The sequence below is a fragment of the Curcuma longa genome, chromosome 5 (assembly GCF_044706935.1).
Source record: "Curcuma longa cultivar G26 ecotype Majalengka, Jawa Barat chromosome 5, ITB_CL_G26_1.1, whole genome shotgun sequence".
NCBI classification, from domain to species: Eukaryota; Viridiplantae; Streptophyta; class Magnoliopsida; order Zingiberales; family Zingiberaceae; genus Curcuma; species Curcuma longa.
Window position 1 is genome coordinate 7,024,405 of NC_133865.1, and position 22,379 is coordinate 7,046,783.

A 22,379-nucleotide genomic window follows, 5' to 3' on the forward strand; every position below is an offset into this window, starting at 1 on the left:
TATAATTGAGCCAATTAATGAAATCTGTCCTGCAGTAGTTCCACACCATCCACCTCATAATTATCTATAAAAAAAATAAATTAAAAAACTTATAATTAATCACTACGGATAAAATATTATCTCGATTTTATTAAAAATCAATTTTTATCAACTGCAATAAATCTACTTTGCGATAGCCAATTTAATTATGCTCCGGGGACAAGCCAATTATTTCCCCGAGCTATAACTATGGTGTAAGGATATAATAATTACGTAGTTAATAGATATTCGAAGATCAATTTCTAATTATAACACATTGCGAGATTAATTTTTATGATTGAAAGAAACCCTAGAATGTTGTCGGCATAGTGGCGACCGTCTATGCTTTTCAAATTATTTTATGATCAATGAAAATTTTTATAAGATTGGATCGATCATTTTCAAAATTAATTAATTTAAAAAGTTAGATACTTAGATTATCAATAATAATTTAGCCAATTATTATAACAGAAAAGTTGATAACCCATGCTGCAACAAAGGTTAGGATCTCATATCCTCTTCGTAGTTTCTTGGGCATCTAGGGTTTGAGTTTTAATTGCGGTTGGAGAATGAATTTCTTCCAGCAAGAGATTGGGCCTAAAATAGCTAAACTATTGAGTAGCCTTGCTATGAGCGCTTTTCGGATTTACCTTGATAATCGATGGAGAATTTCTATGGAATCAGATTAGTCATCCTCATGATTAATCGATTCTAAACAGGAAATATCTAGTGCTAAAAGATGGTTCAGATCTCAACATTTTCAAACGTCTGGGGTGCTCAAGCTACTAGTGACTTTGGACTGTCAGATCGTGAACATCTATACTTTTCAAATGTATATTAATGGTTGATAAAAATTTTCATAAGAGTCAGGTCTTCCACTTTCCAAATTAATTAGATGGTAAAAAGTTGGATACTTTAGTAAGAAAAAACAATTATCCAACTATAACTAATTTGGGTGTAGAAAATTGCTAATAAATTTCTAAGATACATGGTTTCAGTACAATTTCATTTCGAACTTTCAGATCAAATGGCCCTAATCCTTTCAACCCCCCTTGGGAACACTTTGCATCACAACACTTACAATCTTCTTTGCCATATTTAGCATAAATATATCTTTGATTCCGAAGGACGGCGCGCGTTGATTTGCAGTCACTCTATTTTTAGGAGCGGAGAGTCTTCAATCTCTTTGCTGCATGAATAAAGCCCTCGATCACCTGCATCTCATCCAGTTGCTTCTTGCAAATGGGTGGTTATATAAAATCCAATGGAAAAAATTTTGGATACGTCAAAATTGAAGGCAAGCCAATGAGCAGATTAATCGACTGATGAGTACCTGAGATAGGAAATGACACTGCACTCCATGAACCATCTGTTCCTTGGTTGGGTTTGGGTTGACACTCACCTGCACCATTTTGAACTGTGTTCATGGTTTCCGTGAAGCTCTTTGAGTAGGAAATTCTAATAAGTTACCAGATCGAAGTGCCTCCAGTATCTCCACAGGGTAGTTGTCCCAAGTCTTGACAAATTTACTCTCTGTCAATGATCTACAAAGTGTAAGCATGAGTTTCAAATACAATAATGTGAATCTACAAGCCAGTTGCAAGAAACATTTGTGTTTATAACGTTGCCCTACGAGCAGAACACAGCCATAGAGGAAAGTGTAACCTACTGTTCGAGTCTTGTATCCATGGGATTGAGTATCATCATCGTAGCAACTCCGACCATTAAATTCGCCACAAGATATCGATGATCTGGTATGTTGAACCCCTAGCTTTCTTGACTTGTAGAATTCTGAGCCAGCTGGGAACAGAACATGGTTCATGAACATATTGAGTTGAAATGAGTGAAATAAGAAGAATCTGATAAAAAAATACTGCAATCAATCTCTTTAGCCTCCACATCGGAGGTGCTGTAGACACTTGTGTAGACTATTTCATCTTCATCCTCGTCTCCAGTTGGTGTTTCTAAAACACTCAAAGCATTTCTTTGAAGCTTTACTTCCACCCCATTCTTCAGAACCTGTTTGTAAAACCAATTATCTTTTGCCCGAGTTCATAAATCTATAAACCATATTTTTAGAAAGATTGATATAAATTAATCCATGTAATATGCAGCGTCAAGTTTCTATAAATCATGTATCTGATAAGACAAAATGACTAATTATAAGAGCAATGTAAAAGAATGATAACAGCAACCATTAGCAATATTGTAAGAGTCTCTCTGAAGATTCTACATGCCGTTGAGGAAAAGTATGAATAATAACAAAATGGGAGATACAATTATCAGATTTGCAACCTAGCATATGAATTGTCAGATTTTGTTAAAATACACAATAGATTGGCATACATACACTGGCATAATCTACTGTATTAAAAAAAAACAAGGATGTTACCAGCCAATGCCAGCCACCAAGTCCAACAGCCTTCTTGACAACTCCTTGCAGCCCAACCAAAACTGATTTCGTCCTATTGTTACCAGTAATGATGACTTTCGTGTGTCTAGGAAGCACTGAGAGTTCTTCTCCACTTTCTTCCTGAGATGGACAAGGTGTATGACCTGTGCAGAACTCAGCTTCCATCTGAAAAAGTGCATAAAACATGATCTTTAATTGATTTATAAACCATGGAACAGATGAAACAAAAACTAGTCCAACTTCTAAATAGCTGATATGATAACTACATGATTCTGCAAAATAGGAAATGGATGTGCTTGTGGTTACAACGTCGAAACCCAACTTGTATCATTCCTTCACCAATGGGAAGTTGGTGACGTTAAATTGCTAGAACACAGGATAAGCTTTGGCAAGTTGCACCAAAAGCTGGCAAAAGGTTGGCTAAGATAAGGGAGCAAGAATCTATGAGTAGACCATCCAATCTACTCCAAAATAAGTAGAAATAGGTCTATGCAAGATATAAGGTAAAGGGACCCCCACTGAGAGATCAGTAACCCACATGGATTGCAACTGCAACTTGTTGGTCAAAGACAGACAGGTAGGAGATGACGTTGGCCTTTTGGTGGGACTTCAATACTGAATGTAATCCAGCTTTCAGGCTGAAACAAGCTGGTTGATGTGAAACAATTGAGGGGGAAACTTACAAAATAAGAGAGTGCTTAATTTTTAGGCCCACCAGATTAGAAAATTATTGACGGAAGGGACGATGAGTGCTATTGTGCCTACCAATGTGAAAGCGATCGAACTAGAATGAATTGGAGGTTCGTCCAATTCTATCAATTGATGAACATCAATTTTCAATTATCAAGCTTTTCATCTTTCAACAGAGATTAAGAAGAGAAGGCATGCATTTGAGCAAAAGTAGTTCATCGATTTCATAATCGTACTTTTGGCACTGGTTACATGGTTTTGTATGCAAAAAAAAAAATGTAAAGTCTTTCTAGCAAGCTCACAGTAACAATTTTAAATCCACACCAACATCACTTTTATAAAAAACTCAAGCTGTATTATGGATGTATGGATGAATAAACGATCTAGAGACAGAAATCATAGGATTTACCACTGACTACCTCAAAAAGTCAGATGGAATGGATTCCATTACACTAACGCCTCGGAGAAACTTTCTACTGAACCATTTGCTCGAGAGAAAAAATGTTGCGATTTTGAAACAATTAGAGGTTCAAGCCACTTCTTTTCACCAAACAAAAGAGGGGAAATGTGCCAAAGCTCCTCTCAACATCCAAAATTCCAGAGATCATAATCAATTCCAGCAACCGAATCCAATTCCAAACGGCAAGAAAGAAACAAGTCAAATCAAATGGATCCATACCAATCCATAAATTAGAAAAAAAGTTTTTTTAAAAAAAAAAAACCGAATAATAGTAACCTCAGAATCGGAAAGGCATCACAATGCCTCGATCCAGCAGAGTACATAACAGGAACACAAAGAATGGCCGATCATGTGGGGGCTTTACCTCAGAAAAATGCCATCTTGGGCGCCAAATCGGCAAATTGCACCTGGAGAAGGGATCTCACCGCCATCGTGGTTAGGGTTCACGACCAGCCGAGCGGAGATGAGAGCACAAGGCAGAGCACGATGCGTCAACACTTCCGGCCAACTGCCGAAGAAATAACGAAGACCCCAAAACGCACCCACGTTGGACGCCTACAAGCAACGGAGCAAAGCTCCCGACACCTGTCCCATCACTGCGGGGCCCACAGCATCGCTTCAATCATTGATGGCTCAAATTTAGTGTTATGATATTTAAAAAAAATAGAGAATAGAAATTAGATATTATTTTTTAAAGAACGTTTCAAAAGAAAATATGATATTCAAATGAATAATAATAATAATAATAGAAAATATTTTATTTTATTTTTAAAATAGGAAGACCGGACATATCTTGATACTTAGATGAACCAAGCAGATCAAACTGTAAAATTTTAAACATATCAGACATGCTCAAATACACCTTGAATCATCAAACGTTGTACCACTTCCTTATCACAACATGTCATAAAAAGAATGAAACAAATTATTCTCCTTTTTATTCTATTCCACTCTACCAAAGGTATTCTAAATTGTTAATTGGCAAAAAAAAAAAAAATCATTCATCAACTACATTATCCACAACTACAAGAACATCAGGCAGAGCAGATGTTCATTTCAGCGTCCATCAACTAAATACATCATCTAAATGGAACCAATGATTCTATCAACACCTCTACAGTTAAGTCTCTGTTGTCAAGTCAAATGACTCCACAGAATAATCTACGTTCTTCTGTTACTCATTTTCCTTGGATGAAGTCAAAACTAACGGTCATGCCTCCTTGTTTCCTTCTCTTTTTTGCTAATATGATCTTTCTCGGACTAGACTTTTCTTGATTTGCCAAGTAGCGTTTTAGATGATTCCACCTCCTATCCAGAGAGCAATCTAGAAGAAATAGAAAGTCATAAAAAGGTAATAAGTATGAGCTAAAACAATCTTATCACATGTTTCATATAATGCCTTTGCTCCTACATTCTCATTAAGACAACATATAGGTTTTTCCATAGACAAAGGGAATTTACTATGAAATCCAGTAAAACCATATGTGTATGAGATCGAGTTCCCGGGGAACAATGAATCCTGTCGTGGAGGTGCAGGATTTTAGGCTCAAAATGGTTTCAACCAGGCTCTCGAGCCTATCTAAAGATTTCCCAACCTTGCTGATCTTCATTCTTATGTTAGACTAATAATATGTTCTAGCAACCCAACATAATGATTGCCAAGTCCATTGTGCTCTACCTACATAATCAAACTAAACATCTACAAGATGCACCGGACAACTAATATGGTGAGCCAATAGGGTCCCATGAGCCTCCCAGATGCCAAATAAATCCTCTTCATAAAGATCTTCGGATGGTTTTCAGCATGGTGAATGCAGGGATGCAGGGATATGTGAATTTTCAAGCTATTGGAGCATTCTGAAGACTAGGTGATGGCTTATAATCTCTTTGGAGACTATAGAAGACCATATCACTTATAGACAAAAAAGGTTTTCTGGAGAGGTTCGATGTATGGGAAGTGCTAAACATGAAATTTTCCATTGTTTCCTTATCATTGTTGAGAGAGTACTCTATGGAGGATTGAAAGATTTCTTGTAGAAGGTGAAAGCAATCAGTGGTTCAGTTTTCATTGCAATTTTGCTATCATATTTTACAAACTTAGATTTTCTCCATGAAACATCATTAAATTGTTCTTAATCCTTTCTATGTTAGAATTATTCTACCAAATGCAATGAGGATTATACCATGTGATTTTGTTCTAGTGGTGATTCTACATTCTAAAAGCGCCAGTTTTTACTCTTCAAGTGTGTGGTTTGCGATGGTTGATTCTAAAAAGTAGTGCCAAAGTAGATTGTAACCTCATCTACTGGTAATAACATAAAATATTTTCTCTTTTCAATATTGCTTCCTTCCCTTTTTCCCATTATTTGTGTTCTCTGCATTTGTTTCACTTCTGACTGTAAGTAGGAGTAAAAGCTTATGCTCAAAGAACAGGGTAAATTAATGTGGCAGTTCAATTTTGTGCCGCTGTTTGGTTGTAGTAGGCACTCAAATTCAATTATAGTAGAAGATGCTAGAGCATGCTACAGTTAATTATAATAGATTCCACAATTTGATTGAGGTGCCACTATTTGATTTTGCAATATATCAGGACAGTAGATAAGAGTCACAATTCAGTTTTGCAAGGCGGCTCGTTTTCGTTATAGTAAATACTACAATTCAGTGTAGGAAACTAAATAACTTTGATAATAGTATTGCATGTGTCATTATATAAAAGTCCCCTTCACCAGACTTTCAGTGAACAGGGCCTTCATATAAGTTTTATTTACTCAACAATATGTGTTGATTCTATCCCAGCTGATGTTATATTGGCACTATAAGATGGCCAAAACTCAAAAGGGAATTTTAAAAGGAGAAACAGAAAAGCTTGCAGTATGTAAAGGTAACATTTAGCAGAAACAATGATCACTGATCAGTGGATTCCAATGGGTTCTCAAAGGTTGAGGTGTTAATTTTCCTGGTTTCTGATAAGTTTAACCATCACAAGTTCCTCTTACAATTTGGATGTTCTGTTTAGGAATCTCAATGTTAACTTGGATGACAAGGAATAAAGTTCAAAATAGAAATGAACAAAACAAATACAGAAATGACACAGCAAGAGTTTTCAGAAGAATACCTCTAGAGCAACCCCCATCACTGAATGCTGCAAATGCAGGATTTCCTTGCCACTGCAAATTCCCCTTCCTCCAACACACTGCGAATTGCAAAACAAAAATCAGATCCTCATCTTTGAAATGTTCTTAAACAAAAGAGCTGACCTTGAATGGAACACTTGGACATGAGCAAGGTCTCTGCCATGGGCATCAGGCCAGCTAACTTTCCTTCTCCCATCCCTCACCATCACTTCCTGCTGCTGCTGTTGTTTTCCCACTCTGATTGGCTTCTTGAGGTTGCTCTTCAAAGGAGAAGGAAGAGGAGGGGGAGGGAGCAGTTGTTGGCCGACAGGACCAATGCCATGACCATTGACAGGGGAGGAGGCCTTCTTGCTCTCCCTCCCATCACCGCTCTTGTTGTTATGCAGTGTGATGGGAGCGTAGCAGGAGCACAGCGAGGAGGAGCTCTCACTCTCTCCTCCTGAAGTGGACAGGATCATGAAGCTTGTGTGAAAGTTGGACTGGAGGGAAGAGATGGGGAAGGAGACAAGGGAGAGATGGGAAAGGAGGCGCAGGAGGAAGAGAGAGGTCATGTCAAGGAGTTGGCAGGTGCATTGCAGGGGGATCGATGCCTGCTGGCTTTTTGTTGCCACGCTCAGCTGCTGCTGGCAATGCTCCAGTGTCTAAGCGATTGTGGAAATTTATTGGCAAGATCAATTATTCTCGCAATGGCAGTAAGTTTGATTTAACGAGGAACTCAGCATTAAGTTCTTTCTAAAATTCCTTACTGTTTTTCAATTCTTTACCAGGTCGCATTGTTTTTCAACTTGATGAAATTTAGTCATTATCACATTTTCGGCCAACAGGAGCTTGGAATTTCTTGCAGGAAATTCGAGTTATTACAATTGCAAAAGATGGGAAACATGATTCCGTAATACGAATGATAATTGGATCTTAGCAAGGGCAGGGAGGGAGCTTAAGTTATTTGGCAAAGCAGAACTGAAGAAAACCTAAAACTTGAAAATAGCTGCACCGCTTGATGGCTTTGATGCAAACAAATAAAGGTCGACATCATCCTTGGTTATGATTCCTTTCTCCACCCTCACCTTGTAGAATGACTCCTGCTCCAGAAAAAAAAAACGTCAAAAAACAAATAGTCTACGTACATTATTGAGTAGTGATAAAAGATCAATAGTGAATAATCAGATTACCATATGACGCACATAAACAGTAGTTACTACAAAAATATGCCACGAATCAAGAGGTATTAGAAACCAACTTAAATCATGTTGAAATATGACGAGAAGGGAAGGTAAAGTAGAAGTGGCATTTAACAATTAATACAATTAATAGATAAATTGTATGCAAATCGTTGACAGAATTGATGGCCTTCCCAAATATATTCACTCTTTTATGATAATCAAAGAAGAGAGTTCTTCAATAAGATAAAGGATATATTTTGCTTGCAAAAGGTTTGAGAATGCACTAGAGAAGATAGCCCAGGTATAAGAACAAGCACGACCCTTTGAGGAATTTTCTTGGAAATTGTAGAACAAAATATTATGATTGCCAATTTATTCGATCAGTGAGCATGAATTGAAGCATTTGACTGTTTCCACTTATTACTCACCTTCAGGTTTTGAATGAATTGAGGAACAATACTTTCTTTCACCAAAGCAACTGCACAGCCTCCCCATCCAGCACCTGTGAGCCTTGCACCAAGTGCTCCATTTTCTCGACAAATCTTTACAAGCTCTTCCAACTCCGGACAGCTGATTGTAGTAAATCACTCAGTCAATATTCATTTAATAAGTTTCTCACTGAATTAAGTGACCAAACTTTACATCAATCTAAAAATTGATAGACACTAATGGAACCCAAGAATTAACTGATATTCCATAACATAGGCAGAGCTTGTCTTCACTTTATAAAATGGTTTCCATTTTACTTCTTTTTTTTTTTAGTTGGCACCAAGTATCCAATCCTTCAGGCCGACTAATCCTAGGGGTGATCGGCTCAACCTCACAGAAGTTTCCCACCGGCTACCTGAGTAAATCGGGAAGTGAAAATGACAATCCAGCCTAACAGCCAGTGATCTCGGTTTCCGTTTTAAAAATGATCCTAGAAATGAATGCTCAAATCCTAACAATAGTATATAATGTGCAATCAAAACAAATAGCTAGGTATTGATGGTTCTCATATATGGTATAAGGCAGCAACTAATGATCTTTAAAATGGGTGTTCAAATGACAAGCTCCTACCAGGATTGACTTTGAGGGAATAAGTAATGCATTAAGGTAACAGAAGCATATAAATTAAGAATAGATTTCCTACCTGCACTCGTATAGTACACTGCAGCTATAGTGGCTGTCATTCATTAATTCACCCAAATTCTTAAGCTTGTCTTCATCACTGAAAAGCAGACAAAAGGGTAAGTAGAGTCATCAGTATCTGTGAATAAACTGCAGAACAATTGACGAAACATTACATAGATTTTAATCAGAAAGATATAGTTAGAAATAGAATGACTTGATCAAACACCAAAGCCTTGTTTTGTTCACCATGAAATAGATGGACAACATAAACTAATTTGATGCATCAGTAGGACCTAGATATGAAGTGTTGATCAGCTTGGAAAGTTCTAGGGACTATACTATCCAGATTATTCTAGTCCTATAACAGCAATTGTTATAATTCAGATACAGCACTTAGGAAACCCAGCAGCTTAGATACAAATTGTTGATTACCAAGTGAAGTTCTTCATGGACGAGTGGACCATATTTGCCTAGATTTGCATATCAAAAAGGTTAAAAATTGAATCTCATGTGTAGACCTATAATAACATCTTTGCACAATCCTAGATGTTATTTCTGAATCTTCCAATTTTTATTCGTTTTCTCTTTGGAGATCACAATAACCCATGCACAAGGTGTTTGCTATCAGATGAAGTGGTTGAAAAACTAAGTTTATGAGTATACTGAAACTAAGTTTATGAGTATATACTATATAGTATCTCTTAGCTACTGAAACTAAGTTTATGAGTATATACTATATAGTATCTCTTATCTACTGAAACTAAGTTTATGAGTATATACTATATAGTATCTCTTAGCTACTGAAAAAATTGGTCTACCACAGAAAGCTATATTAAGCATTCAACTTATTTGGACTATAAAACAAGCTGAAGAGAACCTACTTGATCTAATAAAATAATTCTCTTGGAAGGGTAATATAGATTTTATGGGATCATTTAGGGAGTGAAATTTTTACAAAAGAAATGATAAATATTAGGAAGTAAAGAGCTTTCTAAACTTTATAGATAAATCCACAATGAAAACGAGTCTGTAAGTCATTCATGAAGCATGGTAGAGCAAATATAATAAGAAAAGCAGATGAAGCTATAAACCGTCAAACCTGAGCTTAGATAAGACAGTATCCCTAAAAGAATGGACACGCTTTGCTTCAGAGTAAACATGTAAGGCACGCTGGACAATAATGAAATACATGTTAGGCACAAGGGGTAAATGAAGGCCAAACTAGTTGCACAAGAAAAGAAAATTCACAAAGACAAAACTATAGCAGATTATTCCTTTTTTCTCCAAGGGGGAACTACAGTAGATATTGGAATAAATGAGAGTGGTTGGGCACACACTATTGCACTACACAGAGTTAATCTTTATGGAATTAATTGCAAGAGAAGAAATACAAGCAATTAAAAGAGCACATCATGACAGGCATGCAAAGGAGGAATTAACAAAAGAAAAAACTTACTAATGATTGCATTCAGTATCTGGTTGGGATATCCTTATAAACATAATATGCATAGGAGGTATTCAGAATAAAATAAAAAATGCAGTGGCATACAAACATGAAGCATGGATGAAAATAATGGCTATTGATATGACCAAAATTGTAAATATATGATACAGTCAAGATACATCAATTAAATTTGTTTTCATAAAAAATATTCTGTATGAGATAATTTAATTTATATCTAGAAACTCAGCAAAGACAATCATATAACCTAAAATTAGTTACACTAAACTATTTATATCTAACTTCGATTATTGATGCTTGTTGTAAATAATACAGACACATTATTTACCAGCATCCATCTTAAACAAAGATAAATCTCTACGAGTACACATATGTTTATCACATCAATGGTGTGCATTTTCCACTGCAATGAGTTAGCTACACGCCAGTGCCTGTTCAGAGAGCATTGTCCATAAGGACTGATCACATGAAGAGGAAGAATGAAATGGAGAGGAGGGTGAAGAAGGAAAAAAGGATCAGGAGGTGTGAAGGAGGATGAAAGGGTGGAAGAAGTATGTGGGGAATAGGAATAAGGCATTAGGGGGCAGCAGGAGGAAGACGACAAGAGGGAGGGAGTACATACTAGGGTGGTGAAAGGAGACAGGAAAGAGGAAGAGGATTAAAATGAAAAGAAAAAAAAATCTCCTAAACTTATTGTTGAATAGGTGACTATTAAGTAATTTGATGAATGAGTAAACAACATAGTATTTCAGATCATGTTGGGAAAAGTGCTGTAAGACAAACTTAATAGGGAGCTTGAAACTCAGCCTTAGTTCAGTCGGGTAATGTCCTTGGTCTTAAAATTTTTAAGAAATCAAAGGATTCCCTTTCCGAGTTCCTTATTCCCATTGACTTCCAAGTTAGAATGTTGACTATGATAACTTGCAGTGTATTTTGTCTTATTTTTATGAACATGATTATGTAAGAGTTTTAGGTATCTCAGATCTTTTATTCAACAAAAGGGCTATTGATGAGGCTATTGATGCAGATATAATTAATAGAAGAAAGAATCAGTGATCAAAAGGAAATTGTTTAGTGTAATTGCTTCTCCCTTAGGCAAAAATGAATTTATAAGAGTGATATGGTACAATCTATCATCCTTTAGATTGGCATTGGATTGTTAGGAAACAACTCACTAATATAGCAACGCATTAATATAGCAGAGATGAGAATATTAAAATAGATGTGTGAAGTTACTACCAAAAAAGAAATGATAGCAATTATTGGTAGCTCCAATAAGTAATAAAAAAAGATGAAAACCGGTTAAGAGGTTAAGAGATGGTATAGACATTTTAATATGACCAATAGATTCAATATTTAGAAGCCTTAAATGTATTAGAACTAAAAGTGTATGTGGTATATGAAAACCAAAGAAAATATTACTGAATGGGATAAAAAAATAAATTTGAATATTATTAGTGATATTGTCTTCCATAGTGCTCACTGGAGCGATGAGATCACATAGCCGATCCCAATACTATTAAGGTCATTCAATGAGATTAATACGAACTAATATGACAAAGGACTTTCTTTGTTGCACAAGCTTCAGTGAGCAGTATCAAAGATGAAAGATTATATAAATGTTATCATCTGGAATACTACTGGTTCAAGGAATTAAGACAGCTAAAAACATAACTAGACACTCAAGGAGAATTCGTTGAAGATATTTTCAGGCTTTCAGCTGTTTAAAACAATATGGTTTCTTTTCCTTTTTTGCTTTTCCCACTTTGTTTCAGTTATTCTCCTTTAAGGATGTGGAGATGTAAATGGTGATTATTGTTTTCGCTTTCAAAACCATGGACAAACAGCACAAGTTTGGTAGGTGGTATCATTCTTCAGAGCAACCACCTCTCAGGGTTCTCCTCTCAATTTATAAGCTTTTGATTGTTGATCTCTCTTTTGTTCTTCATCTAGCAATGGATAAGTAGAATCCAGCTGATTCTAGTAGGAATTTGCCAAATCAGGGTCGCTCATTATAATTCTTTAGGCGATACAACAAAGTCCTAGGCCATTCAAGACAAACTCATACGCGAGCACAATGGCTAAGTAATATAGTCAAGAAATAGTCAAAGTGTGAAGGGCATAAAGTGCTAATTCGGAGAGCTCTCTAAATAAATGCCTCTCACTAAATATGCTGTACTCGAAACTAGTTGGGAATTTCTCTCTCTCTCATTTTTCCATAGATAACAACTAGTTGAACTATCTATAAGGAATAATCACACCTGATTAATATTCTAGCACCAACTTGTGTGCTCATCAAACTATAATGATGCAAAGGCAAACTAAAATACAAAACTACCTGAAAAATTTTGAAATGTTTAGCTGCGTTCAGAACATCCAATGAAGATGGTGAATTCACAAAAATGGATGTAAGACTAGCTCCTGCAATCTTCTCAATATCTTCTGCAGTATAAGGCTCCTCCTTCAAGAGCGTCTGTTTAATGGAAAGAACATTAAGGAATGAACTACATGTAAATAATCAGAGAACAAATAATAATTGGCAAAGAAATATAACTTCGTACCATCTTAACAGTGATGAAACATGGAGAATAGAGCGGAGGAAAAGAGGAGAAAATAAGGAATCATAAAAGCAAAGAAAACTTAGAAACAAGAAGAGGAGTTGAGAGAAATGGAGGAGAAAAGAGAAACAAGAGGGCATACTCGATTCCATATGCAATAAAAACAAAGTCAACTACCAGATGCCTTGTATTAGTGTTACACAGATGTGTTATCCACTATGGAATACTGCAAGTAACCATTAACAAGTGCATTGATTATATGACTGAATATTTATAAATACTTTTGTTGCAATAAGACATCATCAAAGGACAACATATATGGGCAAAAGACACCTTGTTATTGCAATTTGTGATAACTATAATGAAATTTTCTTCATTATGACCTCAAGGCTATTTATTTGATGAAATGCAACTTGATACAAAGTATAAGCTCTCAATGAATACTTCTCTTGCAAATTGTTACTAAATGGTAGTAGCTAAGCAAATATGAACTGTTCTATGTTATATCATATCAGATTCAATGATCTGAAAATATATTGAAGGAATGCATTAGTTTCTCATAACACAGTCCAAATTGTTCTGTAAGTAATGATTGATATTCATCCATGAAGTCTATAACTATAAGAATACAACTTGTTCATAGAACATAGGATAGAGAAAGACACTGCTAAATTTTTATCTAAGACAAATAATCACAATCAAATATATAATGTAACAAGAAAAAGCTAAATCTATTTATAATAAACATATTAAATAGAAGCAACGGCAGGAAGAACAAGCACAATCTATAGGTTTCCCCCACAAGGTAACGGTTAAGATTCTAGAGTGTGTATGTGGGTTCTATTTAAATCTGAGAATTATACAATAAAAACAAAATGAGGATGATATGTATGTTAACCAAGGATAATCTCTTTTCCATTCCAGTCTATCACCATGGCACAGTATGCTTTAGGCAAACAACACCAGCTCTGAAACACCACTGGAACATCACTGGCATTGAAACAACATTTTAAGCCTTTATAAGCAATATAACCACAAATAATGGGTGCAATAGGTAGTATAATTCTTCAGCATATTTTAAAGGATGAACATTGTGAAGATTTTTTTATCTAACATACTTGGAGATGATCTCTCTGACCTAATTATTAGTGGAGTAAGTCTTAGGAATCATGGTAGGATGAGTTCAATGGGGCTGATTCATGACATTGGCATATCCAACTTGTTGAACCATTGTGAGTATAAATATTTGTGGTCATGTATTCGTATAATATCATCAGCATGTGATCTATGCTATTGAAAGTCAGATGCAGAATGCATGATACAACACATTAAGGTAGGATGAGTTCAATGGGGCTGATTCATGAAATTGGCATATCCAACTTGTTGAACCATTGTGAGTATAAATATTTGTGGTCATGTATTCGTAAAATATCCAAAAAATATCCATTTAGGAACGAAGTCCCTTGCTCTCTTAGACTGTACCAGGACATCTAGAACTAGAGATATGACAAAGAGGACATGAGCTCAATTGTTTCAACACAACCAATCCACCAGATATCACATTGACCTGTTTTAAACAATGGCATTGCCTAGATCTCTTGATCTCTTAGGTACTAGAGAAACAGCAGTATCACACATTACATCATTTTCACTGCCATTTAGCTCCTTACAAAATGCTACAATAAAATTCTAAAACAAGTGCAGGAATCTTAAAAACAAAGAGCCAAATCTCCTGAAACATGAATGAGAAGTTATATGTATTATGTACATAATCAAGAAAACATGTAAAGGCATTACAAGAGATTGTTGTTGTTCAGAAATTTCTGTAGCTTAATGTTATATTCTCAAACGAGGAACAACATTTCATGCACTTTCAAAACCAGTGACAGCTCTTTGGTATCTCAGGCAGTAGAACATCTATACAGCATCAAGTAGTCTTTCATTTTGGACATAAATTTTAGTCTTGTAGCTTTGAAGTACATAAATTTTAGTCTCTAGCTTTGAAGCATGTAGCATGTTTAGCATTTAGCAGTACTATTCAAATTATATCCAATCAGATACCTATTCACCAGGATTAAAATATTTAATCTTATGATCCCATTGTTAGTTTGGGCAACCAAAAGGGATATTTTGAACAGTCGAATATACAGAAAGTCTATAGATTATGTAACTCACATTTACTAATCCAAGAACAGCAGTTAAAAACTTTAAAGGGCGAATCCGAGCACTTTAAAGCTTAAATAAAGGAAACAGTAAAATAAAGTCTCTAATATGGAAATTTTAATAAAAGTTAATAATTTAGCAAGAACCAACCTTAACAGCAAAACCAGGATCTGAAGATCCATGATCACCGGCAAAGGACACACATAATCCCTCCACATCAGACAGTGTTTTGACTTTGGAGATGGCATCATTTGCACTCATCCCTAACTTTATGGCAAGGACAATCTGAAAAAATTCAACATAACCGAGTTTGGATCGAAAGATGAAAATGAAACAGTAAGTCTGAGAACTGAACAGTACAACCTGACACTTCAATATATTGGTTCTTTATTTTTTTTTTTTTTTTGCATGTGAGGATTTTAATCATAACAAAGACATTATAAATAATGAAGTAGAGATATTTTAGTTCTTTTGACAGCATAATCAAATCAATGATCTCATAGCTTCTAGAAGGACAATAACTTAAATTTTGAGCAGCATTGTCTTTGGTCTAGAAAAAACAATATAAAATCTAAAGCATAAATTTTTATTTGAATTAATTAAGCCATAGATATTTTATTGACAATCTGCAATTTAATAATTCATCCTAAGGATCTTAAAATTAGTGACATAATATTGATAAAGTATCAAAACATCAAAGCTAACTATATTATTGGAGTTTATCAAAATTTTAAATTTCGGTCGGCTTGTCCATATCATGCAAGATATCACAATATTGCTAGGACTCAACTGCTGGAATTAGATTGGCAAAGTCTAGCTGTCTCATCCATTTGCTTCTTTGCATCTCATTCTCCCTTTACACTTCAGTGCCAGGTCAGCACTGGTATGGAACCATTCTTACCTCTACTAAAATCAGTACCAACATCCAAACTTCAAACCATGACCTACTAGTGCAATATATCCTTGAAAATACACGATTTGCAGATCTAGCTATCTTACTTGGTGATTCTTGTCATGCTAAATGCAGAATTTGAAATTTCTCAGGCCTTGCACTGCTGAGGCACAATGCTGTCTAACTCATAAGGTTATATTAACTGGTATTGCAACATCAGGCACTTGGATCATGCAAGGTGAAGAATAGATCCCAATCACCCGATATCAGCATGAAATGATGAAGGAAATGAAGCATAAAAATAAGTAGCAGAGAAGGCAGAAAAAAAACAAATTAAAAAACATACTGCTGCCAAGCGGCATTCTACTACACGGTTATTGTAGTTTGTTGCAGCAGTCACAGCTTTTTGAGATTCTGCAAGAGAATGTGCAATTACAAAAGTTCCACCAGCTGGTAGTTGTACATCAGTAGCTCGTATAGGATTAAAATCTATCAGCTCAGCATATCCAGTTTTAGCCATGATAGATATCGCCTGTCACATTAGATTAAGCAAAAACAGGAGCTGAATCATTGAACAAAGAAATGGAAATACAAGAAATACAGAAACCAGAAAAGATAAGTGAAATCAAAAGATGAAAGGACTAAAGGTTCCTCAACTCTCGAAAACAACTTCAATTGATCAACATTAGATATACTTGAAATGAGAACAAGTTATCAAAATTTTATCACAGACAATGGCTAGAATAAAAATTAAATAAACTTAACATTACAAGTTAATTAACTTTCTGTCATGGAGGGTAACACACCAAAGAAACATCACACAGCAAGTTATCTAATTCTATTACACCGAAAGTACTTCATAATTTATGCATTATTCTAAACCATGGAAAATAATTAATCATAGATTTCGAAATAGTACAGTATGTGCTCAAGATATGCATTTTTCTTGTTCTAAACTTCAAAACTCCTTAAACCAAGTTCATGAGGATGCAATGTACTTACCCAAATCATGGTCACCGATGGTGATCTTTGTCTTCTATGTTAGACATCAACATGTAAGAATAATTAGTTCTTAATGTTATGTTAATAACACCATGGTTTAAAATCTTGTGGCAATGTGGTCTGCTAGTATGAAACTTTTCATTTCTCACACCAACCGAAACTAACACTATGTTGGCACTAAGAGATCAGACAGTACTGCAACAACCATGGTGGTATGTTTTTGAGAGGGAGTTTTGAAAATATTGTTTTAGTTAGTTATATGAAGGCATAATTACTTCTAGACAAGACCAAATCAACACTATTGTGATTTTTTTTTTTTGCAAAACATGACATAGTTGAGATGCTTGTTACATTTGTTTAAATAGTTTTGTAAATGTTCAACAAAATTAGTTATCTATTTTCTTTATTATTAATTTTGAAAGTAAACACCAAGTGGAAGGTACTCATCTAAATTCATATTGACACAATTTGAAGTATGACAAAATGCACTAAGTGTCAATATGATATTAGGGACTGATTCCCCATTGGGAATGATACTTTAAACCTTGATTAGGACAAGCTGGAAAATTGGAAGTTGATTCACCTAGAGATTGAACATCTGGAAGAAAGTTCTCTTTTTATGAAACCTATGCAACTTGTTGTTTCTTTTGGTCACCATGCACTATTCTTGATCTCTTCTAGTCCAGCATTGAACATACACATTTCTCAATAATCATGAAAATCCAACCTTGAGGATACCATTTAGCTAGGGAAACATCTTTTTTACATGAAGGTGAATGAACATGTAAGACAAAGTTCCCATCTTGACTTTGCTGAACCACATGCATATTCACATTCAATTTGAAAAGTAGAGTGTCAAATAAGTTGTTTCTTTTGAATTGTATTAATTTAGTCAAACACTGCATAATTAACAAGGGAAATCAGATTTTTCTGTTTGGGATCTATGGATGCCCTTGCTGAAATTGGGGGAAAAAAGGATTTAAGCAGACCCTGGAGAACAAGACATAACTATCATGCAAATTGAAGATTTGAAGTTGTTATGATGTGGGATCTAAGACCATGGGTATCCCTATCCAAATTCATAAACAATCCTCAACACCTAATGCATTGTTGTTTAATTTGGAATAGGTTGGTAGTATGTAACTCCATCTGTGCTTGCAAGGAATAATCACAGACTAAAGGAAATATCAAATCATTTACAAGGTCCAAGTTGTCTTGTACGAAGTCAACCCATCAGGAAAATTATCCTACAATGAAAGGTCTATAGTATCATATCAAAGCTCAAATTGTGGGATGCTAAGGTCCTAGAATGTAAGCATCCATATTTTTTTAAAATATTTACTTTATGCTATTATTCTACAAGTAATAACTTTCATTATAATTATTTTGACAAGTCAAAAGAAAAGTAAAGATTCATCATTCATGTACCGAAAAGTCCAGGAATGCGTGGAGATCTTGATCAAGATGCTAAAGCGTAAATCATCATCAAGCTATCTTTGTCCTGACTAATTGGATCAGGCTACGTGAATCTTAATGCCCATTAAACTCTATGCAAGGTAGTATAAATAATAATATTCGAATTATCAGATCATTTTTTCATTACATTAACAAATATTTCCTTTGTTCTCCATCTACATTTATCCCTCACCTTCCACACTCATACATTCAACTTTTCTAACTATAGAATTTCTTAGTCATTTATAAACATGTCCATAGCATCTCAACCTATTTTCTCTATTCAACACAAAGTCACCACACCCCTAAAAGGAAAAAATGTCCACCCACCAACATGATCAGACCATAGAATCTTTTCTAACTATAGAATTTCATAGTCGTTTATAAACATGTCCAGAGCATCTCAACCTATTTTCCCTATTCAACACAAAGTCACCCCACGCCCAAAAGGAAAAAATCTCCACCCACCAACATGATCAGACCATAGAATCTTTCATGATCCAAAATGAGTTTTTGATAGCATTAGTCTTTACAAGATGAAAGCAAGGAGATTACATTGCTATGTAATAGGAAATATTTCAAGCAGCATAGATGTTCAATCTGGCACAAAATTTGAGTTTGTGTGAACTTTATGATTAACAAAGCAATGCTAAATAAGATGACAGTCTATACCATGCATGGGCAACTTAAACTTCAGAGAGTGTGCTACCTGATGAACTGTATACAAATGCAGAAAGGAAATATCCACATAGAATTTACCTGATCCATACCTCCAGATTGTGTTCCAATGTAACGCTCACATTCACATGTAAGTTGAGCAATCTCTTTCTGCAAGATATAGATAAGATAAATATGTATAAAGTGCAGAGTTCAGCATATGCATAACCAATATCTACTTAATACCATAACTCAGTCACAAATACTCTGTGCATTAAATATGAGATTAATTCGTGCTTGGTCATGAACTAAGATGAAAAATTAAACAGATTAATAATATATTTTTGTATGATTGATGACTTGGAAAGAGTATAACATTTTTTTTGTTATTAAAATAGTAGGTGGTGGAAGACAAAATCATAGTTGAAATTCAAGTTTTGCAGGCACAGCAATGTAAACATTTGCAAGTTAATGTACGAAAGATGATGATGCCTCGACCATACAACTGTAAAGAGTAGAGGCAACATTCCCACATGCATAGCTATGAACCTATGCAGACTCTGCACCCACATAGCACCAAGATAAAAATAATTGGAATAACCAAGGAAAAGAAATTTCTTTATTAAAGCAGCTCAATGCCAAGAAATAATAATAATTCGGACTAAATCGATGATAGTAATTGGTGAGCTACCTTTGGAAAATTCTTATCAAGAACAGCCATTATAGCAATTGTTGCTGAACAGACTAATGCTGCAGAGCTTGAAAGACCTGAACCTGTATGAGATTGACAAATAAAATTTCACAATCTTAGAATGTATATGAAACTAATGAAACTGAGAAATTGACAGGGAATAGCACCTGTTGGCACAGTCCCACTAACAACTACATCAAGGCCGGCAGGTAGACCAACATCTGCTCCTTTAGATTTAGTAAACACATATATGCCTTTGTATCTGCAAGCAGAAATTTAATCAAGATATTGAATGACGTCTCAGTAAAGGGCCTAAAGGCTAAAAAAGACATCAGTTTCAAATAAAGGATAATTTATGTTCAAGCATAGCAAGTCATGAATAGAGACTGTCATTGTATCATCATATTATGTGCATGCATGGCAAGACAATATGGTAATATATATATATATATATATATTAGTCAGGATAAGGAGAAGTTAGCATTAAATCAGGTGAATAAATTGCAAGCCTGAGAAAGTGTTTGGGAATATGGAGAATGAGTCATTTGCAGTAACTGGGGAGAATGTACCAGTAACTTATAGATGGTTGTGCAGCAACAATTATACCTGTGGCACATTACAAGTGCAAAACAACACTGTAATTTGCCAGAAGAAACCTACTCACAAAGGATACTATCTTGATTCCTGCTTGCAATTTCTCCTTTATTCATATTGTTCTTCTTCTACCACTTTGTCAAACCCTCTTCCTTATTCATCATCAACTTTTTAGTTCCATCGCCCCATTTATTTTTCTATTCATTTCATTCACACCCAGCAATAATTTCACAACATTTAGTCAGCAGATACATTTTATTTCTTCAACACTCCAACAAAACCTCATCACCAAAACCATTATGTAAATTGCTATCATGTTCCTCATCACCAAAACCATTATTTAAATTTAACATGAACAAAATATCAAAGAGCCAGCTCTTGAGTTTTGGAAACAATACAGTTCGCACAAGGAGAGGTCCTTGAGTCAGTTAGCTCTACGTCCAACTAGTCTGATCAGATTTTACTAGATGGTGGTGTCCGCTCACCATTGAGAAACAAACCAACCATCCAGGAGAAAGAATTGTAACCACTCAGTCTGATAATTCAGGCTACCTTTTCAGCATGGATTTCTAAGTACTAAGTCAGGCTACTAAGGTGCATGAATTACAATAAGAAAAAAAAAACATAGTTAGATTATTATCTACCGAAAGTAACTAAAGCACAAGATCCTTCTCATCCTGTCTATTAAATTTATTACTTTCTTTCAATAGAATGAAAGTATATGTATATATATAAGACTTCTCTGAAATGCAATATGATCTATGTACTCCCTGCATCATAAGAAGAGTTCTTACAGCATAGAAGGGTTTGAAGTTCTCGATTTGTTCACATCACCTACTAATCACTAAAATCAACATAAATGGCATAACAATGAAGATAAAGGAGACCCTCAATAAAGGACCGAAGCGTTATTTAGCAGAGAAGAACAAAATTGTTATAGTGACGCAAAAAGAGATACGGCATATCTTGTCTCAATTAAAGCAAAGGAATAATTTCTTACCCACATATAAAATAATGGCCCCATTTATGATTCTTCAGATCAAGTTCCTGGTTTATAAAGGACACCTTCATTGATTTTCCTCATGATAACTATCAGCGGTAGGAGAATAACATCCAAGCGAAGGCGAAATACCTGGTCGGAATCAGCAGGGTAAGTGCACACGGGATATTTAGGATTAACATTCCCGATCCGAACCTCTTTGCTCGACTCTCCCGCATCACGCTTCCTAATACCGATGATTGTATCCTGACGGATAGCCATCGGGAGCACCGAATACCCCTCGTAATCAATGTGCTCACCGATTAGATTAACCCTACCTACAAACCAAGCACGAAACCAATCATATAATACTGAAAAAATCCTACCTCAGTTCAGAGTGGCCGTCGACTTAGCGAAGCGAAGAAATCAGAGAAAGACAACTTCACCTGGCGACCGAGCGTAGACTTGTGGCTCTTGGCCGAAGAGCTCGACAAACTTGGCCTTTACGGCATTGAATCGGAGCTGCGCCTCCTCGAGCAGCGACCCCTCGCCGTAGACGGGCTCCAAAGAGGAGTAGATCGGAATCGGAAGATCCTCGTGCGCCATGACAGATTGAAACCAAGGAGATCAGGGCTGAAGCAAATCCGCTTCTTCTAGTAGTCTCTTTCTCGCCAACGGAGTCGGAGACGGCAGACACGGGCGATGAGAAGAGTAAGTTTAGGCGTCGGGGATGGACATGCTTTCTAACTGAACCACATAAATACCGCGCTTGACGCTTCTGGGATCGTCCTGAGTTAGACCAAGTAGTGGGCAGACGTTATAAATATTTAATAATATTTTTTAAAAGTAAAAAATAATAAAGATAAAGTTTGGAAGAAAAAAATACCATCAAGGCAAAAGTTTGATTGGAATTTTAATACCTTCCCTTCTTTGGAAAA

The 22,379-nt window shown here is 35.5% G+C and overlaps 3 protein-coding genes across 4 annotated transcripts; all 3 read right to left on the reverse strand.

Moving 5' to 3' along the window:
* Nucleotides 1-959: 959 nt before the first annotated feature.
* On the reverse strand, nt 960-2,840 carry LOC141829048 (uncharacterized). Of its 2 annotated transcripts, none has more exons than XM_074716467.1 (7): nt 2,754-2,840; nt 2,411-2,596; nt 1,893-2,037; nt 1,688-1,818; nt 1,489-1,551; nt 1,352-1,420; nt 960-1,253 (listed from the first exon to the last, which is right to left on the reverse strand). In XM_074716467.1, exons 1-7 carry the CDS (start codon nt 2,760-2,762, stop codon nt 1,179-1,181), a joined length of 678 nt encoding a protein of 225 aa, XP_074572568.1. In that variant the 5' UTR covers nt 2,763-2,840; the 3' UTR covers nt 960-1,178. The 2 variants fall into 2 exon arrangements, with proteins under 2 accessions (XP_074572568.1, XP_074572569.1); XM_074716468.1 differs by having other exon boundaries at nt 960-1,207; nt 1,352-1,435.
* Nucleotides 2,841-4,820: 1,980 nt separating this feature from the next.
* LOC141828912 (uncharacterized) lies at nt 4,821-7,173 on the reverse strand. The gene is made up of 3 exons (XM_074716300.1): nt 6,839-7,173; nt 6,697-6,774; nt 4,821-4,905 (listed from the first exon to the last, which is right to left on the reverse strand). The coding sequence occupies exons 1-2, from the start codon at nt 7,171-7,173 to the stop codon at nt 6,714-6,716; spliced, it is 396 nt and encodes a 131-aa protein (XP_074572401.1). The 3' UTR covers nt 4,821-4,905; nt 6,697-6,713.
* Nucleotides 7,174-7,525: 352 nt separating this feature from the next.
* Nucleotides 7,526-22,191, reverse strand: LOC141829251 (galactokinase). Its single transcript, XM_074716682.1, has 13 exons — nt 21,888-22,191; nt 21,595-21,779; nt 21,463-21,509; nt 20,036-20,130; nt 19,869-19,951; nt 19,280-19,348; nt 16,410-16,595; nt 15,322-15,456; nt 12,789-12,923; nt 10,088-10,158; nt 9,008-9,085; nt 8,304-8,445; nt 7,526-7,794 (listed from the first exon to the last, which is right to left on the reverse strand). Exons 1-13 carry the CDS (start codon nt 22,045-22,047, stop codon nt 7,684-7,686), a joined length of 1,497 nt encoding a protein of 498 aa, XP_074572783.1. The 5' UTR covers nt 22,048-22,191; the 3' UTR covers nt 7,526-7,683.
* Between the last annotated feature and the right edge of the window lie 188 nt (nt 22,192-22,379).

What these genes read in the sequence shown, in the direction of transcription:
- LOC141829048 (XM_074716467.1), bottom strand. An exon ending in ATGGATACAAGACTCGAACA is followed by an intron (nt 1,552 to 1,687) that starts GTAGGTTACACT and finishes GATCATTGACAG; the next exon opens with AGAGTAAATTTGTCAAGACT. An exon ending in AGTGTCATTTCCTATCTCAG is followed by an intron (nt 1,254 to 1,351) that starts GTACTCATCAGT and finishes CCCATTTGCAAG; the next exon opens with AAGCAACTGGATGAGATGCA.
- LOC141828912 (XM_074716300.1), bottom strand. Translation starts at nt 7,173, where the DNA reads ATGATCCTGTCCACTTCAGGAGGAGAGAGTGAGAGCTCCTCCTCGCTG. An exon ending in GTCCAAGTGTTCCATTCAAG is followed by an intron (nt 6,775 to 6,838) that starts GTCAGCTCTTTT and finishes TGCAATTCGCAG; the next exon opens with TGTGTTGGAGGAAGGGGAAT.
- LOC141829251 (XM_074716682.1), bottom strand. Translation starts at nt 22,047, where the DNA reads ATGGCGCACGAGGATCTTCCGATTCCGATCTACTCCTCTTTGGAGCCC. An exon ending in TAGAATGCCGCTTGGCAGCA is followed by an intron (nt 15,457 to 16,409) that starts GTATGTTTTTTA and finishes GAATTTTTTCAG; the next exon opens with ATTGTCCTTGCCATAAAGTT. An exon ending in ACTGTCTTATCTAAGCTCAG is followed by an intron (nt 9,086 to 10,087) that starts GTTTGACGGTTT and finishes TCTGCTTTTCAG; the next exon opens with TGATGAAGACAAGCTTAAGA.